This window comes from Hyperolius riggenbachi, chromosome 1 (genome assembly GCF_040937935.1).
Source record: "Hyperolius riggenbachi isolate aHypRig1 chromosome 1, aHypRig1.pri, whole genome shotgun sequence".
In the NCBI taxonomy this organism is placed as follows: Eukaryota; Metazoa; Chordata; class Amphibia; order Anura; family Hyperoliidae; genus Hyperolius; species Hyperolius riggenbachi.
The window spans coordinates 492,776,671-492,800,007 of record NC_090646.1 but is presented as its reverse complement, the minus strand read 5'-3'; the positions used below and the strand labels follow the sequence as shown (position 1 = coordinate 492,800,007).

At 43.5% G+C, this 23,337-nt stretch overlaps 1 protein-coding gene across 1 annotated transcript in view; it reads right to left on the bottom strand.

Annotated features, from left to right (window-relative positions):
* Positions 1-23,337, bottom strand: part of MAPK1 (mitogen-activated protein kinase 1) — a 75,041-nt gene that overhangs the window by 15,277 nt on the left and 36,427 nt on the right. The window contains exons 2-5 of the mRNA XM_068243075.1: positions 17,188-17,370; positions 11,837-12,026; positions 989-1,105; positions 15-129 (exon numbers count right to left, since the gene is read on the bottom strand). Coding sequence (XP_068099176.1) covers positions 15-129; positions 989-1,105; positions 11,837-12,026; positions 17,188-17,370 — 605 coding nt within the window. The remainder of the gene's footprint in view (positions 1-14; positions 130-988; positions 1,106-11,836; positions 12,027-17,187; positions 17,371-23,337) is intronic.

The window sequence follows — 23,337 nt, the reverse complement described above, 5'->3', positions numbered from 1 at the left end:
TAATGTGCCCTTACCAAGAATATGATTTAGCTGATCGAGATAATGTTTTCCTGGAAATATGGGCCTGTTAGAAAGCATTTCTGCGAGAATACAGCCGACAGACCAGATATCAATTGATTTGGTATATCCCTATTAAAGATAAAACAAAATTACAATTAGTTTCAAAATGTAAGACTACTAAACACCAAGAGCAAATAACAATGGAGCCATCCAACTAATTTTATTTGGAATAAATTAAACACCCTGTGTATGTAGGCTGTCACATTCTTACGAGAATTTTAACACTAAATGTAATATCAGTCACTGGTAAACATAATATCGCCATAATGAAGCAAACACTTTATAGTAATAGCACATCAACTACATTTTAAACTGCATGTGCAGTCATGTAAATTAGGTAGCACAGCTTTCAGTGTGACCATGCTAAAATAAAACCGCCTGTTAGAAATTATTTTCATTGAAACCTGTGCGTAGCTTAAAAACCCTGTAACTAGATTTAGAACCCTTTCTAGTCTAACGTCCAGTACATTTCTGTCGACCGGTACACAATCCCTTTAGCAACAGTGCTGTGCCGAAGCTTTACTAATGCGTAACTAGCCTCCGGGGGATGGAGAAAGAGTGGCACGGGATGAAGAGGTTTTCCGGTGAAGGAGCAAGGAGAATGCGATTGGCAGTGTTTGTCTTCCACACTGCAGGATGTTCTCTCCTCCCCTCTTCAATGAAAAGCTCACACTGCATGGCTGCAGCATGCATGTAAACGGCACTCATTCCCAAAAGGTCACCTTAAATATTGATCAAGGTTTGTTAAAAGTACCCCTGAAACAGGGGGAAACAAAACAACAAAGCTTACGGCAGGTTAGATTACCACCACCTCAGTGTCCAGATGCCAGTTGTCCATTGAATTATAGCTGACAGCAACTGTATAAACCCAGTCTTGCTTTTCAAAAGTACAATCCCTACAGCAAATCAGGCACAGCTTGATATCTACCTTGGAATTCAACATGATCTCTGGTGCCCGGTACCAGCGAGTTGCCACATACTCTGTCAGGAAACCAGTGTGGTCATGGTCTGGGTCTGCAACTCGTGCCAGTCCAAAATCGCAAATCTGTGTGGAGCAAAGGAAAAAAATAAAGAAAAGAGCTTTAATCAGAAGAGTGCATGTAACATAACCACAGAGAAAAAAGCTTAGAGAAAGAAAAACAGATTTTATTTTTTTTTATACAAAAACAGTAATGATGCATAAAAAATAATATTTTACCATTCTCCGTAACTAGAAAAATACATACTTGTGTTAAGAATTCCACATACTATAAGTGTGTCCAAACATTTTGGATCATGGGCCATTCCACCGTTCTTGAGATGGCTAAGGGCCAAACTAGCGAAATTAAACATTTTCCTCTGATCGCCCCAAGAGGTACAGTAGTTCTATTATAATTTTGTCAAATAAAACATTTCCACAGGAAATAAACCATATACCATGTGCGCTGTTAGCATGTCCCCTTCAGTGTGCAGTGGCAGCTGCTGGCATAGGTCTACCCATCACTCATTCAATCCAGACCCACCTCTGCTCTTACCCCTCTGCAGTTCCTTCTCCTCGATCGGGACTTCAGCAGTCATTTTCCATCCCGTAGTAACTACAGGAGTACAAAAATGGACGCTATATTTTCCAGTGTATACACTCTGGCGGCAATTTCTTTGTAGTCCTATAGTAATGTCTATAGGATTACAGGAGATCAGAGGGGGAAGCAGAGTGGTGAGTGACACAGGTTGGCTCTAAAAATTGATACATGTAGCACTGCAGCATGGCCTATGGGCCGCATGCAACTAAAGTCTCACAAGAGATTTGAGGGCCACTGAAAAAATGAGAAGTTGAAAAATAGAAGAGAGATCAAGAAAGATATTCGCCATGTAATTTGTTCATGTTTTTTTTTTAATCCACAATGAGCCTGCTAGTCATCATATTTTCTACTGGCAGACAAGAAAAAAAAGACTAGATGGCACTAACTGCCAATATCTGTAAACACACCCACTAACTATGCGATGGGCTAAAAGTTTGTTTTATTTGTTAAAGTTTCAAAATTTTTGCAGAGCTTTGTAACTCAGTGCTACTTTAGTTCTTTGTTTCTGTGTTTATTTTGAAGAATTACAATTACAGCTATTAAGATCTGCACACAAGCTTCTTTTATCCTCTTCTACAATTAACTCCTCACATTCACATGTACAAGACTTCTCACGTGCCTCACCTCTCCTCTGGAATGCCCTTCCACAGCACATCCACCACTCTCCCACCTTTGAAATCTTTAAATGCGCTCTCAAAACCCACCTTTTACGACAAGCATATTCTCTAGTGTAGGCCATGCACCCACTAAACCTAATTATGCACTGCCTGTACATATACTGTATACTTCTCCCACCTCTTGTTTCCAACCCATTCCTTTAGATTGTAAGCTCGGAAGGGCAGGGCTCTCACCCTTTTGTGTCATGGAATGTTTACTAATTTAATTGCTTGCACTCTGTTAGTCATTTATACATTTTAGTCATGTTAAATTTGCTATTGTAATTAGCAGTTCTGTATTTTGTATCAGTGTTCATATTTGATGTATATCATTGTCTGTCTCATTATGTATCCCTTGTTTGTTTTCTTACATAGTACAGCGCCACGGAATGTTAGCGCTTTATAAACAAATAAAATGCCTTAAAAAAAAGTTTCATTAATTCTAGTATGTCAGATGTGTCCTATGGCAGCCACGAGAACTAAAAGTGTCCCGTGTCTCCACATGCACTACATAACAAAGCAGATATCTGATGACCTCTCCATCTTCCTATCTGCCAGTATCAACTACGGTTCAATCAGGAGAAGGCCCCTAGTGGCGGCTCCTCCAGATGTGTCACTACGCGAAGAATGAGAAGCCGCCGGGGGGGGGGGGGCAGTGAATGGAGAGAGGACGGGACGCGCAGCCTCCGGGCAGCACCCTGAGACCTTACACCACTGTGGAACAGCTGAGATGTCCCCGATATGGCTTCCGCTGCGCCTACTCAGCTTAAAGAATGGGGGCAAAGGTGGCACATGGGAGACACGTGACACGCAAGGAGACACAATGGAGACCAAGGAGACATGGGGGCCAGAGATGAGGGGGACACTGGAGGCACAAAGGACAGAAATGGCACAGCGTCCCGACTTAAGAACGGATTCAGGTCAACGAACGACCCTACAGTCCCTATCTCGTTCGTTAACCGAGGACTATCTGTACATTTCTTCCAGAGTAAAATAAGCTATACATTACTTTTCTCCTATGGCGCTGTCACTTACAGGTAGTAGAAATCTGACATTGCCGACAGGTTTTGGGTTAGTCCATCTCTTCACGGGGGATTTCTCAGCAAGGCCTTTAATCTTCATAAAGACATTCCCTGAAAAAAAGATTTATACAAAGATGCTGGCCAGCCTTGCTGCTCAGCGTACACTTTTTTGGCAGTTGGATGGAGCAAGTGCCGTTCACTAAGTGCTTTTTGAAATAAAAAAAACCCTGAGAACCCCCCAAATGGGAAGATGGGCTAGTCAAAATATGTCAGATTTCTACTACTTACTGTAAGTGACAGCAACCTAGGAGAAAAGTAATTTATGGCTCATTTTACCTACCGTATTTTTCGGACCATAAGATGCACTTTCTCTCCCCCAAACATAGGGGAAAAAGTGCCTGCGTCTTATGGTCCAAATGCAATTTCTGCCCGGCACCAGTTGTCCCCCCCCCCCCCCCCTTAAAATCAAATGTTACAGCGGCTGCCCCATCCCCCGTCTGTCTAAGGCCTGTGTGTGGCTTGCACGATGGTAATGCACAGTGCCCATGTCCCCCGAGGCTGCGGCGTCCCTCCATACAGTGTTTCCGCCCCCGTCGTCCTCTGCCCCATCTCCTCTGACTCCTTTCCTTGGCTCTCTAATGTGGGAATATGTGGGGAGTGCGAAGGCTGCTGCGGCTTACCGATGGATTACAGCGCTGATCAGCGGTAAATCTTCCGCGTTAACAGCCGCTGGGTGGTCCGTGCACGCTGCCGAAGCCTCTCTCTGCCTTCACTTCCGCTTACATCACCAATGCGGAAGTGAAGGCAACGTGCACGGAACACCCAGCGGCTGTTAACCGAGGATTTACCGATGATTTACTGCTGATCAGTGCTGTAATCCATCGGTAAGCCGCAGCAGCATTCACACTCCCCACATTAAAGAGCCAGGGAAATGAGTCGAAGGAGATGAGGCGAAAACACTGTATAGAGGGACGCGGCAGCCTCGGGGGACAGGCACTGTGCAAGACCAATCGCATCAACTGGTGCACGGAGAATAAGTGAATCGGGTATAAATCCTGAATGACTGCCGGTGCCTTGTCTCAGCCGGATTGCTCCTACGGCTAATGGAAACATCCAAACGACAAAAAGAGGCGGCACACCACTGGCTGCAACAAATCTTGTTGTATTCACGAACAAGTGCACACTACATGTTATGGGATATTACATCCTACATCAGGTAAAAAAACTTTTTTTTTTTTTTTCACCTGATGAAGGATGTAATATTCTGTAACATGTAGTGTGCACTTGTTCGTGAATACAACAAGATTTGTTGCAGCCAGTGGTGTGCCGCCTCTTTTTGTCGTTTGACTGTGCATTACCATCCTGCAAGCCACACACAGGCTTTAGACAGACAGGGTGTCACAGGGGGACAGACAAGTACAGGGTGCACTTAAGAGAACACAGGGGGCATTTTAGAGGAAGGGGGGCACTTTGGAGGACACAGGGGCCACCTAAGAGGACACGAGGGGCATTTAAGGACACAAGGAGCATGGATGAGGGCACAGGGGGACAGAGGACCACATGGGGACAGTGGAGGTCACAAGAGACACTAAAGGTACAAAGGGGACACAATAGGTACAAGGGGGACATAAATTGGGGAGGGGAGAATATCCACAAGATGCCCCTGTACCATGGATGCCCCAGGTTTAGTATTTTTTTCCCCTTTTTTGTCCTCTAAACCTAGGTGCATCTTATGGTCCGAAAAACACAGTACTTTGTATATGTTTACATGTAAATTAAATTTTAAGATTTTTGCGACAGAGATCCTTTAAGGCTAAATGTGTATCTGTGGATAATCTTTATTTGTGCCCTCTTTCTAGATGAATCAGTTCAACAGTAATCAGATGAAGAGCTTATGGACACTGCAATAGTAATGAAACAGTCCTAAATGCTACATTGTTGTGCTCTCCTACATTTTTCCCCTAAAGCCATTTCAGTGGTAAAACGTAATGTATGCTTAAATACCAGCACCTCTTTGAAGCACAGCAGACTGCTGCAGAGGGAACCATTTCCATCCAGCTCAACATTTTGGTTACCAATAGTTTGCATCCTAATGTATGAGAATGGAAGTCCGACTACCGCAAGCAGGGAAGAAACTTCTCTTTTAGATATGGTCATTGGGGTGCAAATTATTCCTGAGTTGATGCAGGATTATGCAATTGTGTGCAGCTTGAAAATGTATGTGGCTTGATCCATCTATGTTCAAGTTGAATACATTTGGATTATCCTAGAATGATTTACAAGGCATTGACCATACCCATTCTCAGTACTGCAGTCTGTAGCGCTTAAAAAGAAAAGCGTCCACTATGACACTAAAAGCTATTTTACACATTAAAGCAGCTTACAAATGCCTAGTCTGTGGGGGTCAAACCATGGCAAGGTTTAGTTGGGCTGTAACACTATTTTTTGCCTTGGTTAATACTTTTGCTTTAGTGCCAATTTTAATGAAGTTACAGGCAGATGTCAATGCCAAAAAAACTGTTCAGCTAGCATACAAAGGATTTAATTCAGCAAACATTCATACACTACTTGTTCAACAACCAGACAGCACAAGTGCCATTCTGGTGAAGCTGAAATGAGTAAAGCTAGACAAGCAGAGAAATTAAACTCAACATACAGTATTCACAGGATTGCATGCATTTAAAAACCTGCGGATTTAAGAGGATTTACAATATATTAATATTTAAATACATATTACTGGCTTTTACATCACGGATTTTAACCCCATTAAAGCAATTTGTTTTTCACATAAAAAAATAAGACCATATCTGAAGATTTCACATCTCTTCATAATGTTCATCTCAGCAGAATAAAGCTTGGTACACACCATGCAATTTCCCATCAGATAGGTTGAACAGATCATTTCCAATAGGTTAAATCTGATTCCCGATCATTTTTCTGACCGATTTGCATAGTGATCCGAAAATCGATCAGAAAAACTATCGGATCTGTCAGAAATTATCTGATGGGAAATTGCATGGTGTGTAACAGGCATAAGTGACTTGTTCTGTTGCTGTGGAGGAGGGTGGAATGACAGGACGGGGCAAGGAAGAGTGAGAGGATCCAGCAGTCAGTCTCTCTCATCACAGCATCAGGGGCACTGTACACATGCTAGAGCAGTGGTTCCCAACCAGTGTGTCACAACACATACATGTGTCGTGGCAGCTCCGGGTATGTGTCGCCGAATTCTGAATAGGAACGGGCAGCGGAATAATTTAGGGGGAAAAAAAAGTGAGTTGCTGCATCCTTGTTTCCTCCCCTTGTAGTGTCCTCTCTCTCCCTTGCAGCGCCCGCCTCTGCCCTGTAAGCCCCGCCTCCCTTTCAGTGACTGCACACTACCCTAAGGGAGGAGGGTCTGGAGGTCCATGCAGATTGAGCAAAGATCCTATGGCCGGGTGAGTGACTGAGACCACAGCTTTATTATGCTGTTCTGCTGTGAAGTGTTGCCTCAGCCAGCCACATGCCATCTTCACTGCCTCTCGTCTGCCTGCACCCTCACCCCAGCTCTGGTAAGCCAGCACCCTGGTAGCTTGAGCAGAGAGACAGCGCGCATTCTATTGCAGCCCGCAGGCAAATCTGGACGCATCTGGAACTGCAGTTGATGGATGCAGCTCACTGCCATTTGATGGTTCATTGTTTTGTCTATCCTGGAGGTCCGGGTGATCGCTGCATACCTATGCTCATATACTTCTGGCGCTTCTTGCCTGCTCCTCCCTCTCTGTGAAGATCCCAGCTAGATATCAGTACCAGAGTGTGCGTGTGAGGTTGGTTGATGTGATTGTTGCAATGGAATGTATGGAAGTGCTCCACCACAGCCCTAGCTTTTAAATGATTTTATCATGTTTTATGAATTTTGAATAACATTGCTGACTTAATTTTGGAAACCCTAAGCAGTGTCAAATGTTAGGTTCAGAACAGTCAAATGTTTGGGATGCTGCTCCTGCAGTTAAAAAGGTCAATACTTAGTGGTGAGACCAGGCATTCATTTTTGTTGTGTTAATCCAGCACCCTGACCTGCTCTCCCACCTAGCACCCTCACCCCAATCTAACTTTCCCATCCTGCAACCTCACCCATCTATGGTCAACCAGCACCCTCACCCCAGTCAGGGTGCTGGGTGGCAGAGCCTCACCCCAATCTAACTCTCCCATCCTGCAACCTCACCCAGCTATGGTCAACCCGCACCCTCACCCGAGTCAGGGTGCTAGGTGGCAGAGCTAGGTCAGTGTGCCAGATGGGAAAGCGAAGTCAGTGTGCTGGCTGGGGTGAGGGTGCTGGTTGACCATAGCTGGGTGAGGTTGCAGGATGGGAGAGTTAGATTGGGGTGAGGGTGCTAGGTGGGAGAGCAGGTCAGGGTGCTGGATTAACACAACAAAAAATAATGCCTGGTCTCACCACTAAGTATTGGCCTTTTTAACTGCAGGAGCAGCATCCCAAACACTTCCATCCATAGATCTCATTTTGAAATGCACTTAGGAAAAGGCACACTTTTCACCATTATTAGTTTTTTCCTACTAAACTTGTGTGATGCGTCATGGAGTTAATGTTTGGCGTGAAAAGGTTGGGAAGAGGTGGCCTAGCTGAAAACCATTTAACATTTACAAAACTGAAGAGACACAAAGTACAAGGAATCTTAAAAAAAGAAAAAAAAAATCACTCCCTTTGTTACCATTTTTGAGCAAGTTCTTTTGCACAAAATACAACTCCTTCAAACCAATACATACAGTGAGTTATTGAATCATTAACCAGTTCGTTTTTGCACTTAGAGAGTCTGAAGCGAGACTAAATCTCGCTTCAGACCTCATAGATAGCAGGGGCACGTGTGCCCCTGCTAAACCGCCGCTATCCCGCGGCTTAACGGGGCTCCCTGATCCCCCAAATCCCCTCCGTAATGCGGGGGAGCGCTTCCTGGTTGGGGCAGGGCTAACCGCTGCAGCCCTGCCCCACGCGCGTCTGTCAGCGCGTATCTCCGCCTCTCCCCCGCCCCTCAGTCTTCCTTCACTGAGAGGGGCGGGGAGAGGCAGCGATGCGCCGCTGACAGACGCGACTGGAGGCAGGGCTGCAGCAGTTAGCCCTGCCTCCAGGAGCGACAGATTTATTCTCGCTTCAGAGTCTCTTTAAAGCGGAATATAACCCTGCATTTCAACTTTGCTCTAAAACATTATTTACAGCATATTATATGCAACCAGCATTTTTTTTTTACTAGACCAACATTGGAAGGGTTACATACAGGGCTTTAAAGTTCCTGGAGAGAAATGCAGACACATCCGAAGTTTAGATAGATACATTTAAGAAAAACAAAATGTAACAACCGTGGAATGTGACTCACACTCTCTTACTGTGCAGGAGCTGGAGGACAGCCAAAGAGTGTGCAACATTCCTCGCTTGTTACATTTTGTTTTGCTTAAATATATCTATCTAAACTTCCGCTGCAGGGAGCAGTTCTCTCCAGGAACTTTAAAGCTCTGTGTGTAACCCTTCAATGCTGGTCTAGTAAAAAAGATGCTGGTTGCATATTATATGCTGTAAATAATGTTTTAGAGCAAAGTTGAATTGCAGGGTTATATTCCGCTTTAAAGAGACTAATATCAAAAACCTCCCCTGGGGGGTACTCACCTCGGGTGGGGGAAGCCTCCGGATCCTAATGAGGCTTCCCACGCCGTCCTCTGTCCCACGGGGGTCTCGCTGCAGCCCTCCGAACAGCCGGCGACAGAGCCGACTGTAGCTTCAATATTTACCTTTGCTGGCTCCAGTGGGGGCGCTTTGGCTGCTTTCGGCACGGAAATAGACGGAAATACCCGATCTCCGACGGGTCCGCTCTACTGCGCAGGCGCCGGAAACTTGCGCCTGCGCAGTAGAGCAGACCCGACGGCGATTGGGTATTTCCGCCTACTTCGGAGCCGACAGCCGTCAGAGCGCCTGCGCAGGAGCCGGGAAGGTAAATATTGACGTCACCGCTGTACGGAGGGCTGCAGCGAGACCCCTGAGGGATGGAGGACGGCGTGGGAAGCCTCATTAGGATCCGGAGGCTTCCCCCACCCGAGGTGAGTACCCCCCAGGGGACGTTTTGTCGTTACAGTTCCTCTTTAACTAAACTGCCATTAACACAGATCAGTACTTCTCAAGTCTAGTATGCGATTAAAAATTACATTTCGATTTGCCAGCCAGCTAAGAAATTCCAAGACTTATTGCCGATTTATATAGCGCCATCTTCCATGACACTGCCAAGAGTAAGAAACAGACAGGGGTATGCAAAAAAATACACATTGATAATGACGTGGGGTAATACAGTGATGTGAAAAACTATTTGCCCCTTTCCTGATTTCTTATTCTTTTGCATGTTTGTCACACTTAAATGTTTCTGCTCATCAAAAACCAAAGATAACATAATTGAACACAAAATGCAGTTTTAAATGATGATTTTTATTAGTGAGGAAAAAAAAACTCCAAATCTACATGGCCCTGTGTGAAAAAGTGATTGCCCCCCCCCCCCCTTTAAAAAAAAAAAAAAAAAAAAAATACTTAACTGTGGTTTATCACACCCGAGTTCAATTTCTGTAGTCAACCCCAGGCCTGATTACTGCCACACCTGTTTCAATCAAGAAATCACTTAAATAGGAGCTATCTGACACAGAAGTAGACCAAAAGCACCTCAAAAGCTAGACATCATGCCAAGATCCAAAGAAATTCAGGAACAAAAGTAATTGAGATCTTTTGGGGGCAAATAGTTTTTCACATCACTGTATATAATGTTTTCATCTAGAGTGGTATTGTCTGTGGTCTATAATCAGAAAGGAGCACAGATTATCCAGAGGCTGAAGGTGTAATTTCTTAGGGCACACTTGAAGGCTAAAAGGTTTGGAGAAAGAATGCATTTTGGAAAAGAATGCCAGAGTAAAGGAGAGGATCTTGAGAAGTCCTGGATACGTAGTTAGAGGAAGTGATTCTAAGGGAGGAAAGCAGATTGTTGTGTGCAAACAGGGGTTGCAATATTGATGGTATTTGTAGACTAGTGAGAAGATGTATGGGGAAAAATAATGGGGAGTTTTGTAGGATAGCGCTGCGTAATATGTTGGCGCTTTATAAATATAATAAATAAATAAATAGGATAGTGAAATCTTTAATGTGAAGCCTCTGGTTAGCCATCAGCCAATGAAGAGCTTAGCAAAGAGACGCAGCAGATCAAGGGTGAGAAGAGAGGTTGATGTGTCAAGCTGCCAAGTATAGACTGGAGGGATGCAAGTCTGTTAGTTGGTAGGCCATAGGTCAGGATATTACAGCAGTCAAGGCAAGACATTACTAGGGCTTGTACTAGCATTTTAGTGGTGTCCTGCATGAGAAGGAGTCAGATGCAAGACATGTTTTTGAGCAGAAAATAAAAAGATGGGGACAAAGAGTGATTGTATGGGATAAAAAGAAAAGATAGAAGAAGGTCTGAAAATTGATCCCTAGGCAACATGCTTGGGAAACAGAAATTGAGACATTACTGACATTTATTGTTTTATCAGGCAGGAAAGTGGACAGACAATGGAAAAATAATCCATTCCATTTTACTTATGTTAAAGCTTTGGAAGTAAGAGGTCCTAAAAGAAGATATAGCAGTCAGGAACGGGTGATAAACAGGAATAAAGGCATGTGGCTGAGGTACAGTTTGTCATCAGCATAAAAGTGGTATTGAAAACCAAAAGGTGTGTCAAAGTACTTAAAGGATACCTTAGTGGAAAAGCAATTAAAAAACTGGGGCAGCAGGCATGTGTAGTGGGCAGCTCTCATGCCCACCGCTCCCTCTCGCCTCCCCCAAACTTACTTCCTGGTCGGGTGGTCGCAGCTGACTGCGCAGGCGCTGCCGGCAACGCATGTCCTTGTTTGACCGCCTGTGGCCAGGAGTGTTCTGCGCATGCGCAAAGAACTCCTTGCCGGTGGCATGCGATCAAGGACGCGCGTCGCCAGGCAGCACCTGTGCAGTCATCCGCGACCACCCTGACAGTCAGTTCAGGGGATCTGTCCGTGGTAACGGGAGAATGGTGGAAGTGGGGAGAACGGTGGGCATGAGAAGAGCCCATTACACACCTGTTTCCTCAGTTTTTAAAAAAAAATTTGTGCTAAGGTATCCTTTAAGGATATGTGCATAATCACAACCTGCTTATTTAAGTCTTCACTTTTTTTGTCCTACCAGTTTTGTTTCAGTCGCATAGTACAGGTCATGGTTCACATTAAAGGAGGGACATTTATGCTGGTCTCAATTTTTTTTTCTCTCTTTACATTACTAAGACCTAATATTTTAACAGAGGTTGTACACACTATATGCACTGTGAAGGAGCTGTTAATATATTTACATTTTGGCCTCATCACAAAAGGTAGGTGCATTAATACACTAAGATACTGTTTAAAAACATTGGCATACAAAATGCAAGGCAAAACAGTGGACATAGAAAAAAAAATATACATAAAATAATTGGGGGGCGGGGTTACAGGGTTATAATTTGTTTCACAACTGCTTACCTTCAGATCACAGGTAGTGTTTAGCAGCAGGTTTGACGGCTTCAGATCACGATGTAAGACATTAGCTGAATGGATGTACTTAAGTCCTCTCAGGATTTGGTAAAGGAAATAACAGATGTGGTCATTGCTAAGGTGCTGGGTCTTCAGGAGCTTGTACAGATCAGTCTCCATGAGGTCTTGTACAATGTATCTGTTCATGATATTTATGTAAGGCCAGTCGTGTGCATTGAGAAGTATTTAAATTGAGTACAAGCAAATGATCACATTAGAAACATGAACCTCCAGCACAGAGATACTAATGTTAAAGCCATCCTAAGGCTGTGTGCGATTTTAGCCGCATTTTTGGCAACGCACAGTGAAGCGATCTACAGGGACATAAGAAAGTTCATAGGTTGCACTTTAATGTCCCCATCCATGCGTTGCAACACATGGGTGCCTGCATTCCTGTGTGTTTGCAATCCCTTTAATTACAAAATGAATGGGATCACAACCGCATCAGGTAACACTGCTAAAACTACGCAGTGCCGTGGTTCATGGTGGTCACCTGTGTTGCCTGTATTGCGGACATTGAAGTGATGCCTAAAAGGACACTGGTCTCAGCAGTGCTTGATGTCCTAAAAAGAACGAGAAAGAGTACTCTGCTTAATCCCTATATGTATGCATCTGATATGACCCAAGGTTAATAACTCTCCTAGCTGACAAGGGTTCAAATGTTTAATACATACATACATATACCTCTTGTAGGGATCAGGTGGGTTGGATGCAATTTTGGGACCATGCAATTTTCCAATCATATTGACTGAACAATCAATGATTTCCAGCATGTCTGATCTGCTGCAGATATAAAGATTTTGAGCAGTACTTACTGACAGGGCTGTTCAGTTGGTACAAAAATCATCCGACTACTCAGTTTGATTCCTCCAACAATTTACATATAACAATCTTGTTGATTGAAAGTATGTAACAAATGGCATTTCATCACTGCAAAATATAAGGAATTTTAAAGCTATATTAACCCCCTTACCATTCCAATTGTGTCAGCAAGGGGGCGGCCCAGCACTTAATTTTTTTTTTTAAATTCATGTAGCTAGCCTAGCGCTAGCTGCATGATAGCCGCTGACAAACGGCATCCCCCTACCTAAACCGATCGCCGCCGGCGCTTTCTGAAAGCAGGAAATCCCGTTCAGACCGGGATTTCCTGCTGGGCTTCCCCCGCCGCCATGGCGACGGGGCGGGATGAAGTCCCCGACGTCATAGGGAATCCCGATCCACCCCCTCAGCGCTGCCTGGCACTGATTGGCCAGGCTGCGCAAGGGGTCTGGAGGAAGGGGGGGCGCGTAGCAGCGAATCGGCAGCCATCAAAATATGGACGCAGCTAGCAAAGTGCTAGCTGCATGCAATAAAAAAAAATGATGCAAATCAGCCCTGCGGGGCCTGAGAAATCCTCCTGCGAAGGTTACCCCGAACTGAGCTCGGGATAACCGGCAAGGAGGTTAAGAGGTCACCTGCTTTTGGGAATAAAATAAAGCTCCTGGCAAGGAAGCTGACACCATCCTGTCAGCCATCTCAGACTATCATTGCCACCGTGAATTACCTGGCCCAGCTGTATATTATTCACTAGAGCCTCATATAAGCCGGGTGACGGATGTGTAGCCCTTCCACCTTGCAGAAAAAGGTCTCTGCCTTTTCTATACCTGATAAAGAAAAGGCCAGGGCCATTTTCTGCAAGGGGGCAGAGCTATGCTCCAGAAGCCAGCTGATATGGGCTTCCAGTGAATCTTATTAGACATTTGGTATGATTCACAAAGCTTTTTCACCTTATCTATGTTACATTTTTAAGCTTCCAAAAAGCAAAAATATAATTAAGGTAAGAAAAGTAATATTGAAATGAAATTAATCGGGAACAACTTACTTTGAGTGGTTATTTTGCTTGTAAACGTGCTGAAAGGTTATTTTTTATCAATTAGGTGATAAGACATTTATGAAGTTTTGTGAATAGAGCCCGATGTGTTGGAACATTCTGACTTAAAGAGGAACTCCAGTGAAAATAATTTAATATAAAAAGGTGCTTAATTTTTACAATAATTATGTATACATGATTTAGTCAGTGTTTGCTCATTGTAAAATCTTTCCTCTCCCAGATTCACATTCTGACATGTATTACATGGTGACATTGTTACTGTGGGCAGATTATGTAGCTGTTCTGGCTTTAACAGACAGCTATAAACAGCCATTTCCTGTGTGTGTGTCATTGTTACATTGTGGCAGTTTGCCCAGAGTACCGTAGGGTACCAGAGCCTCTTGTGGGAGGGGTTTCAGCACAAAATCAGTCATACAGCGCCCCCTGATGGTCTGTTTGTGAAAATCATTATATTTTTCATGTAAAAGTGGGTATCAGCTACCGATTGGGATAAAGTTCAATTCTTGGTCGGAGTTTCTCTTTAAGCACTAGTGTATGCAAAGGAAGGGGAAAGGAAGGAATGGTTGGCACTGCAGCTTGAGGACAGCTACCGATGGAAGAACGTAGGCAGGATGGTTGCACACTCTTCTCCTGCTATGGTGCAAACTGCGTGCTCTGATATGATGAAGACCAGGTATTCAAACAAATGGAGAGAAGGAAGGTCAATCGGCACTGAAGATGCTTTATTCCAGGAGCAGGCACAGGTACAGTACAAAAATTGCAAAGATAAAAATTGAAATTGATCACATACCATATGGTGGAGAGTGGTGGAGCGGTGGGTGCTGGGGAAAGGTGCCTGACGGCCGTTTCGCGATGCAATGTGCTTGAACTTAGCCTCCGTTGAAGCGCATTGCAGCGCGAAACGGCCGTCAGGCACCTTTCCCCAGCACCCACCGCTCCACCACTCTCCACCATATGGTATGTGATCAATTTCAATTTTTATCTTTGCAATTTCTGTACTGTACCTGTGTCTGTTCCTGGAATAAAGCACCTGCAGTGCCGATTGACCTTCCTTCTCTCCATTTGTTTAAGCACTAGTGTACCTCTGTGCTTTTCATGTACACCAAAGATGAACTAACTGAAAACTTAGGCTTGAGCTGTAGAGTAGCTGTTAAATAGAATTCAAAACTAGTTTTTGGTAAGAGTACATATATATTGGGTGCAGACAGGAACAAAGGACATTGATCAGGCCCTAGGGAATCTAACTGTGGATACATCTAATGCTGGGAATGCACGGCTCGATTTAGAACCATTTAGATGGCTCGATTGATAATTTCCGACACATCCAATTTCCCGCCCGATCGTTTCCACGCTGGATTCTGAAGGGAGACAATGGAAAAAGATAAGAAAAACGAGAAGATAAGCGAATCGGCTGTGGAATCGAGCGCAAAAAACGATTGGGCGTGGAATCAAGCGCAAAAATGTTTTCCGTGTATTCCCAGCATAAGGCTCACACACACCATACTATCTTGGTTGTTCAATCTTACCACTTTCATGTAGTATAAGAGCTTATCCAATCAATCATTCGAGGTTTTTGGCCCTTATACTACATAGATTTGGTAAATCTGTACAAACAAGATTGTATGGTGTGTTGAGCTTAAGAGTTATGTGCAGGTACTCTGCAGGAGAACGAGGGGATTCTTTCTCCATTACACATTCTTCATGCACAATCTGAACCAGGTTTACGGGTGATAAACACCTCTGCATTCAATATTCTCAGTGGATTCACATCAGCCATGCAGGAAGTCCCTGTGCAGAGCATAGCAGTACTGTATAACCTAATTTGTAGTCACCAAAACCCAAATTTAACAACATACCAAATTAATCGACTTTGTGAGCAAAGTGAGTTTGAAAATTGGTTCAGAAGCTGACAATGGTTATGTTATAATGCACTTGTTTATAATTTACAGCTCAAAATTATCCTAAATACATATTAAAATGATACTGCATATGAACGCTAGATTGCATAACAGCTCACCTTAATGTTGCAATAGCGACGGGAGGTCAATGATATGCAAGGATTATGCAAATGTTGAATACAAATTTAGGCAGCTTAAAAATGGACCAATCCTGCAAAGATGGAATTTGATTTGCCTATTATCAACTTTTATTTTTGATTGGTTTATCATTTCATTTTTGTGGACCAAGCACTGCCATTATGGTATATACAATTTATTTATGATAACCATTATGTGAGAAATAGAAAGGTTATATTTTAATTACAGTTTAAATTTATTAGGAGGATCGAACTCCAGTCTTGAGTGGAGTCTTGAATACACACCTTGTTTAACAGACATTCATCTGCATATCTGACAACCATCTGCAGATCCATCCTGGTGGATCTGACCTGCAGATGAATGTCTGTTAAAGAGAACCCGAGCTGGGTTTGAACAATGTGATCTGCATAGTGAGGCTGGATCTGCCTATACAGCCCAGCCTCTGTTGGTATTCCAAACCCCCCTAAGGTCCCCCTGCACTCTGCAATCCCTGGTAAATCACAGCCGTGCTGTCGACACAGCGTGTTGCAGCAGCTGTGTTTTTCTCTATAGTGTCATTTTGCTGCTCTCCCCACCTCTTGCAGAACTCCGTCCCCGCCTACCTCCCTTCCCTCCTCGCTGATTAGAGGGAAGAGAGGGGGGCAGGGACCGGAGCTCTGCAGGAGGCGGGGGAGCAGCCGAGACTGACTTAACAGATGTAAACACAGCAGCACAGCGCGGCTGTGATCTATGTCTGGTTTCAGAGTGCAGCGGGACAATATGGGGGTTTGGAATACCAACAGAGGCTGGGCTGTATAGGCAGATCCAGCCTCTGTATTCAGATCACATTCTTCAAACACACTTCGAGTTCTCTTTAAACAAGGTGTGTATGAGGATCTGCAGATAGACTATAAATGCATTTTGCAGGAACGGATCTTTTGAATGTGTACAGCATCTTGTAAAGATTTTTTATCTGATGGAGAGTTCAGCTCAATAGAATAGACTGTAGAGTATGGTTCTCTTACTACATGGAAGGTGGTAAAATTGGTCTAAGATCTTTCATGTCTGTACACACCATTAGTAAGAAGCAGATCGGATATGCTGGAAATTACTAATCAAAATTGGGAAAATTGCATGGTGTGTATAATAAGCCTTTAAGTTTTGCAAGCACTGTCTCAGGGTAGTACTGGACAGTGTTAATATGTATATATAAAAATGCAAGTGGGATGAAACTATGCCACCTTTTCGTTAGTACCCTCAAAAAAAATAAATTAAAAAAAAAATAAACTATAATAATAATAATAATAATAATGTAAGACTCTTAGAGCATATTTCCTCCAATTCTGGAACTGAAAAAGAAAATTCACTCTGAATCACAATATTGTTAGTTTTAAGTAAATATAAGAAAAGGATACACATCTTTCATTTGCTCAATGGTTGGAGCTCGAATAATGTCATTTATTCCAATAATATTCTCATGTTTGAAACGTAGCAAGATTTTGATCTCTCTCAGTGTTCTCTGGCAATATGTTTGATGTTCAAAGGGGCTGATTTTCTTGATAGCAACTCTTACTTTGTTCACGTTGTCATATGCAGAGCTAGAAAAAAATAAAAAAATACTGAAATCTTCAGACTTAAACACCACATTACGAAATGTAGAAGCAAAGACATAGAAGGCTGAAAGTACAACAAAGAAAACTCCTTTTGCAAGGATTGAATTAATTGCAATCTGACTAGTCTCAGTGAATTATGGAACATTACACTATCCTTCATTCTGAGTAAAGCCTTGCATGCATGCACATGCAGCTAAATGGTTCTCTAGCCCGGGTCCACGAAAATAAACATACATGCACGCATGCATGCGCCTCGCCCCAAGCGCCAAAAAGTGCAGCCATTCCAACCAAACGGTTTGCAGTGCTGCAACAATACTATCATAGTATTCAAAATATGTTGGCCCTCATACATGGAATAAAATAAAATGGGCTTTGTGTATGCAACCATGGTGGCCATACATGGTACAATTTTTTCATACAATTTTACCATTTCTATGTAGTATAAGGGTAAATTAAGTAAATATATTGAAATGATAATTTAGGCAGTTCCCTTATATTACATAGAAATTGTAAGATTGGATGAAAAAATTGTGCCATCTATGGCCACCATTACAGTTATGTGCAAGGCCTGCGAGTACTAGACCGCTACTATGGAGGACTCAGCAGGGTTTACAAGAGAATTCGTTTGCAATGCTAATAATTCAAAGTTGTATAATTTAATTCTCAGCCGATATGAGGCTAAATGATTACTGTATATAACTGCAGATAGGCCGATCCGCAGATAAATGGTCGCCAATTTTTTGGCCCAAAACACAAGCCCGATGCCACGACCCGCCGATAAGCCAACCCCTTAATGTGCCACCCTAGCCCCCATGTAAAGCACGAGTCGGAGTGTGTCATGACTATCCAGAGGCTTCCTTCTACTGAGGCAAGTGTCAGGTCACACAACCCCCCCCCCCCCCCCCCCCTTTAAAAACAAAATAAAAGTAATGCAAAATCCTTTTTAACATGCTTTCAGGCTGAATCCACACCATAAGCACTTTTGTGAGCGCTTGTGATTGCTGAGCAGTTTTTTCCATTCAATTTCACTAAAATCACGGTAAAAAAAAATAAATCACATAAAAAGACACAAAATAAAGACTTTAGGTGATTTTTATGAAAGCGAGTGGGAAAAAGCATTCAGCAATCACGAGCGCTAACAAACAGGGCTGTGGAGTCAGTACAAAAATCTTCTGACTCCAACTCTGACTCAGTTTATGAAACCACGACTCCCACTCCGGGTACCCAAAATGGCTCAGACTCCTCGACTCCGACTCCTTTGTCTAATACGTAGCAGGGCTGTGGATTTTGTACAAAATTCATCCGACTCAGACTCCTTAGTTTATGAAATCAACGACTGACTCCGGGTGCCCAAAATTTCCCAGACTCCACACCCCTGCTAACTATAGTGCGTATATAAGTGCGTATAGTGTGAACCCAGCCTTAAAAACATGAGCACATTCCAGCTTCAGTATGGTTAAATGGTGACAAAATAAAGTCCTACATGTTAAATTTGTTTGCCTGGACTACAAAAAGCAAAAATGTGAAAAGTGGTTTGGTAAGTTAATGGGGTTTGGCATGTTGGTACTGGGGTGGTTCAAGTCACTCTGAAATCTATGTAATAAGACTCAAACAAAAACAGTCAAGATGAAAATTCTATCCAGACAAATCTACAAAATGGTTTGCCTAGAATTAGGACAATCAAATTAACTTCCTGTCAATTTTGATTGGCCTGATTGCAATACATAAACAATCCACTAATTTACATTTTATCTACTGCCTCTACTTAGCAACAGCAATGTAAATTGTTCTGGGTTGGAACTCCAATACGAAGTATTCGTATTTCATATGTGCAATATGAAAAACCGAACTACAAATTATAACACATTAAAAGACAAAGGTTACAGCAATTATCAAGAAAAAACATTTCAATACTTAACGGGAAAAATATCCATGAATGTTTTCAAATGATATCTACAATATGGGGTTTATTTTTAGGATACTGGCAGAAACTAAGCAGGCCATTTAAATTCAGATATGTTAATTACAGTGAAGTAAATACTATAGTACTTTGAATAATAGAAATTAACTTGTCTTTTTAGATAAAGATAACTTGAGTGATAAAGATTTTTTTTCCTAACTGCCAAGTGTAAATGATCTATAAATTCTTACTGGTAGGAAAAAAAATCAAATTGCACACAGATTTTCAGGTTTTGCCCTATAACTGTAGAACTGCCCTATATTTTATTCAATTGCATGACAATTATGTATTTTTAGTGCTGACATTTTTTGCAAGGATAAGAGTGCAGTGTAGTGTATGTGTGAACCATTAGCTATAAATGAAGTAGAATGCATGCGATTAATTTAAAGAGCACTGAGCACTATCTATCTACATTGATACAGGAACAGAGTCTGAAGAAGGCTGATTAGGCGAAAGCTTACTCTAAAGGTACCCTTACACAAACGATTTCCCGTCGAAATACAGCAGATTCAATCACTGTGATCGAACCTCCTGTGAAATAGTTAACGCAAATGTTGACTGATCAATCTCCACCCAAAATCAATCCAGTCAATCTGTCCAGGCGAAAAATGTTGCTGGATCGCCGGCAGGTCAGGAGCACGTCGTTAGCGGCGTTTGATGCGGCGACCGATGCAGCAATACATTACTTGTCCTCTGACGCGAGTCCCTAGGTCCCTGCATTATCAGGAATATGTGGCAAAAGGCCATCTTTCAGGCTTTTGCCACAGATTCCTGATGGTTATTTGTTATGTTCCTGGCCAGGCAATGCATGCCAGGGACACGTGATGCATGCCAGGAGATGTAGGAACTACAGTTTTGGTATGATCTGTGGAAGTACACGAAAGTCACACAGAAAGAGTGGTACTATGAGATTTCTGTGCAATTCCCTTGTCTCCCAGAAAAATCACAATTGCGCTGCACATATCTGCAACCGTATGAAAAATCACAACATACTGAAAATCGCTTTTTAAAACCGCTGCAAATCTCAATCAAAATCGCAGCTTGATTGAGATTTGCAAGGAAAATGGGTCTTGGAAATATAACAAAAAAGGATATGGTAGAAAAACATCACCATGGGATTTTATGTAAAGGCTGCCATACACCGGTTGCCGCCACATCGACCAGCAGATAGATGCCTCTGTGATCGAATCTGATCTATTGGCTGCCTACACTGCAAACAGATTTTGAATAGATTTCACTATGAGGCTCCCTGCACACGATTCCGATTTTTAATCGGTTTTTACATCCGATTCCGATTTTTAATCTTTACTGCATGCTGCATTTTTTGATCCGTTTTTCTGTTGAATGTATTCAGGGAAAATTGGAATTGAAAATCGGAATCGGAAAACTGATTTGCAGTGTGCAGGGAGCCTGAAACCGGATCTCAATCTGGAGCAGCAGCCGGCGCCCACCCCCCGCATACATTACCCGATCCGGCTGGCGCGAGTCCCCCGATCTCCTCTGCCTCTTCTCCGCGCTCGGCTCCAGCTTTACTTTACTTCCTGCCGGGGGAAATTTAAACAGTAGAGGGCGCTCTGTTTAAACTTCCAACAGGAAGTGAAGCCAGCCAGAGGCCAGCGCGGACACGCGTCGGTGGAACAGGTAATGTATCGAGTGTTGGACATTCGAATGCCGCTATCGATGCCCTCCCGACCCGCTGGTGATCGAGCGAAATCTCCCGCGCGAACAGATCGACGGGAACGATCGATTTTGAGCGGAAATCGATCCTTCGGTCAACATTTGTGCAACGATTTCACAGCAGATTCAATCACAGTGATCAAATTTGCTGTATATCAGCAGAAAATGGTATAAGTGTATGGGCCCCTTAAGTTTCACTTAAATCAAATGAGGGCCCTTACTTCCATAAAGAAACGATTGCAACAATCCACATTCACTTCGAGTCTATTCTTGTGCCAAATGTTAATGTTTAACTGTCAGTAATCATACTCCACAAAACACACAACTATCATATCTATGTTCATTTGCAGCAAACAAAGATAGGATTAAGGGTGTGGCGTTCAATTACAAAACACCTAAATCCTTGTAACCAAGGTCAGAACAGTATTAAATTCCATTTTAAAGTTTCAATCAGTTTAATGCAGTTGTAAAATACTGTACATATATCATGGAATACTGTAGATTTGGGCCAGATAAAATTAACCACTACACTGCATAAAAGAGTGGTTAAATGTGCACGTGCCTCCCCTCCCCGTGCATTATCTGTAGTGACTTAAGCCTTGTACACACACTTGAGTTCCCGGACGACACAGCCAATCAGGGCCAGCTAGTCTTGGCATATATAGCGTGTGTATGGTGTCTAATGACCCCTTGATGTTTCAACTGTAGACTGCAGGGTATTATTGTCCTCCTCACCCCGCCCACTTTGTCGTGTGCCACTCCGTCAGCTCTCCTCACCCTCCTGCAGGATAGCGATGCATCTGCACAGAACAGTTGCCCAAGGAATAGACAGTCCTCATGTGTGTATGAGGCTTTACAGAATACTTACATCAAATATCACAATTTCTCCATACAGACAGCGATTCCAGTCAGAACCCTGGCACTGCAACAAAGCAGAAGTGGCCAGTCGATGCAAAAATTTTCCGACTCCTCAGTTTTAGGATTCCACACACTCCTCCACTTCGACTCTAATTCGCATTTAACATTTTTGTTGATTTAAAGTATGTAACATAAAAAGTAATTTCATCACTGCTTTGAAGCTTAGGAATTTTAAAGCTACACTTAGATGGCATCTGCTTTTGGGAACAAAGTGCTCCTGGCCAGGAAGTTGACACTTTACCCAGTCAGCCATCCTAGCCTGTCATTGTCAATGTGAATGCCCCAGTATATTGTTTGTATAATAAGGTTCAACGGAGCCTCATATCTGCTGGGTTCCAGGATGTAGCCCTGCCACTTTGCAGAAAAAGGTCTACCTTTTCAATAGGCCAGATCTATGCACCAGAACCCAGATGACACAGGGTTCCAGTGAAACTTATTAACCTCCCTGGCGTTCTATTAAGATCGCCAGGGCGGCTGCGGGAGGGTTTTTTTTAAATAAAAAAAAAAAAAAAACTTTCATGCAGCCAACTGAAAGTTGGCTGCATGAAAGCCCACTAGAGGGCGCTCCGTAAGCGTCATTCTGATCGCCTCCGGCGACCAGAACAAACAAGGAAGGCCGCAATGAGCAGCCTTCCTTGTTTTGCTTACATCGTCGCCATAGCGACGAGCGGAGTGACGTCATGGACGTCAGCCGACGTCCTGACGTCAGCCGCCTCCGATCCAGCCCTTAGCGCTGGCCGGAACTTTTGTTCCGGCTGCGCAGGGCTCGGGCGGCTGGGGGGGGGACCCTCTTTCGCCGCTGCACGCGGCGGATCGCCGCAGAGCGGCGGCGATCAGGCAGCACACGCGGCTGGCAAAGTGCCGGCTGCGTGTGCTGCTTTTTATTTCACAAAAATCGGCCCAGCAGGGCCTGAGCGGCGACCTCCGGCGGTGATGGACGGATATATTCGTCCATCCCGCTGAGGAAGTTAAACAATACACAGGAAAGTGCTCAGTGCGAATGTTCGATACGAGTAGAATAAATAAAAGTCCTTCAAATTCCACTCTTACTTCACATTACAAATGCGGACGGCAATGCGTGCGGAACGCAACACATGCCATCCACGTTTGTATGCGTTGCGTGGCTGATCCCATCACTGAAAAGTGAATGGGACAGCCGCACGTTTTTGCAAAAAATGCGTGCAGAATGCGCTCCCGGACCGCACAGGTCCGGAACGCATACAGTGTGAACATCAGACAGTGCACTCTATGCACTGATGTCGTGCGTGTCGGCCTCCCGCACGAGTTCCCAAAACGCGGCTGGAAACGTGCGCAGTGTGAATGGGGGCTAAACTTATTCAAAAGCAACGTGACAAATGTAGGCTTCTTTTCAGTGAACACCACTACCTCACCCTTTG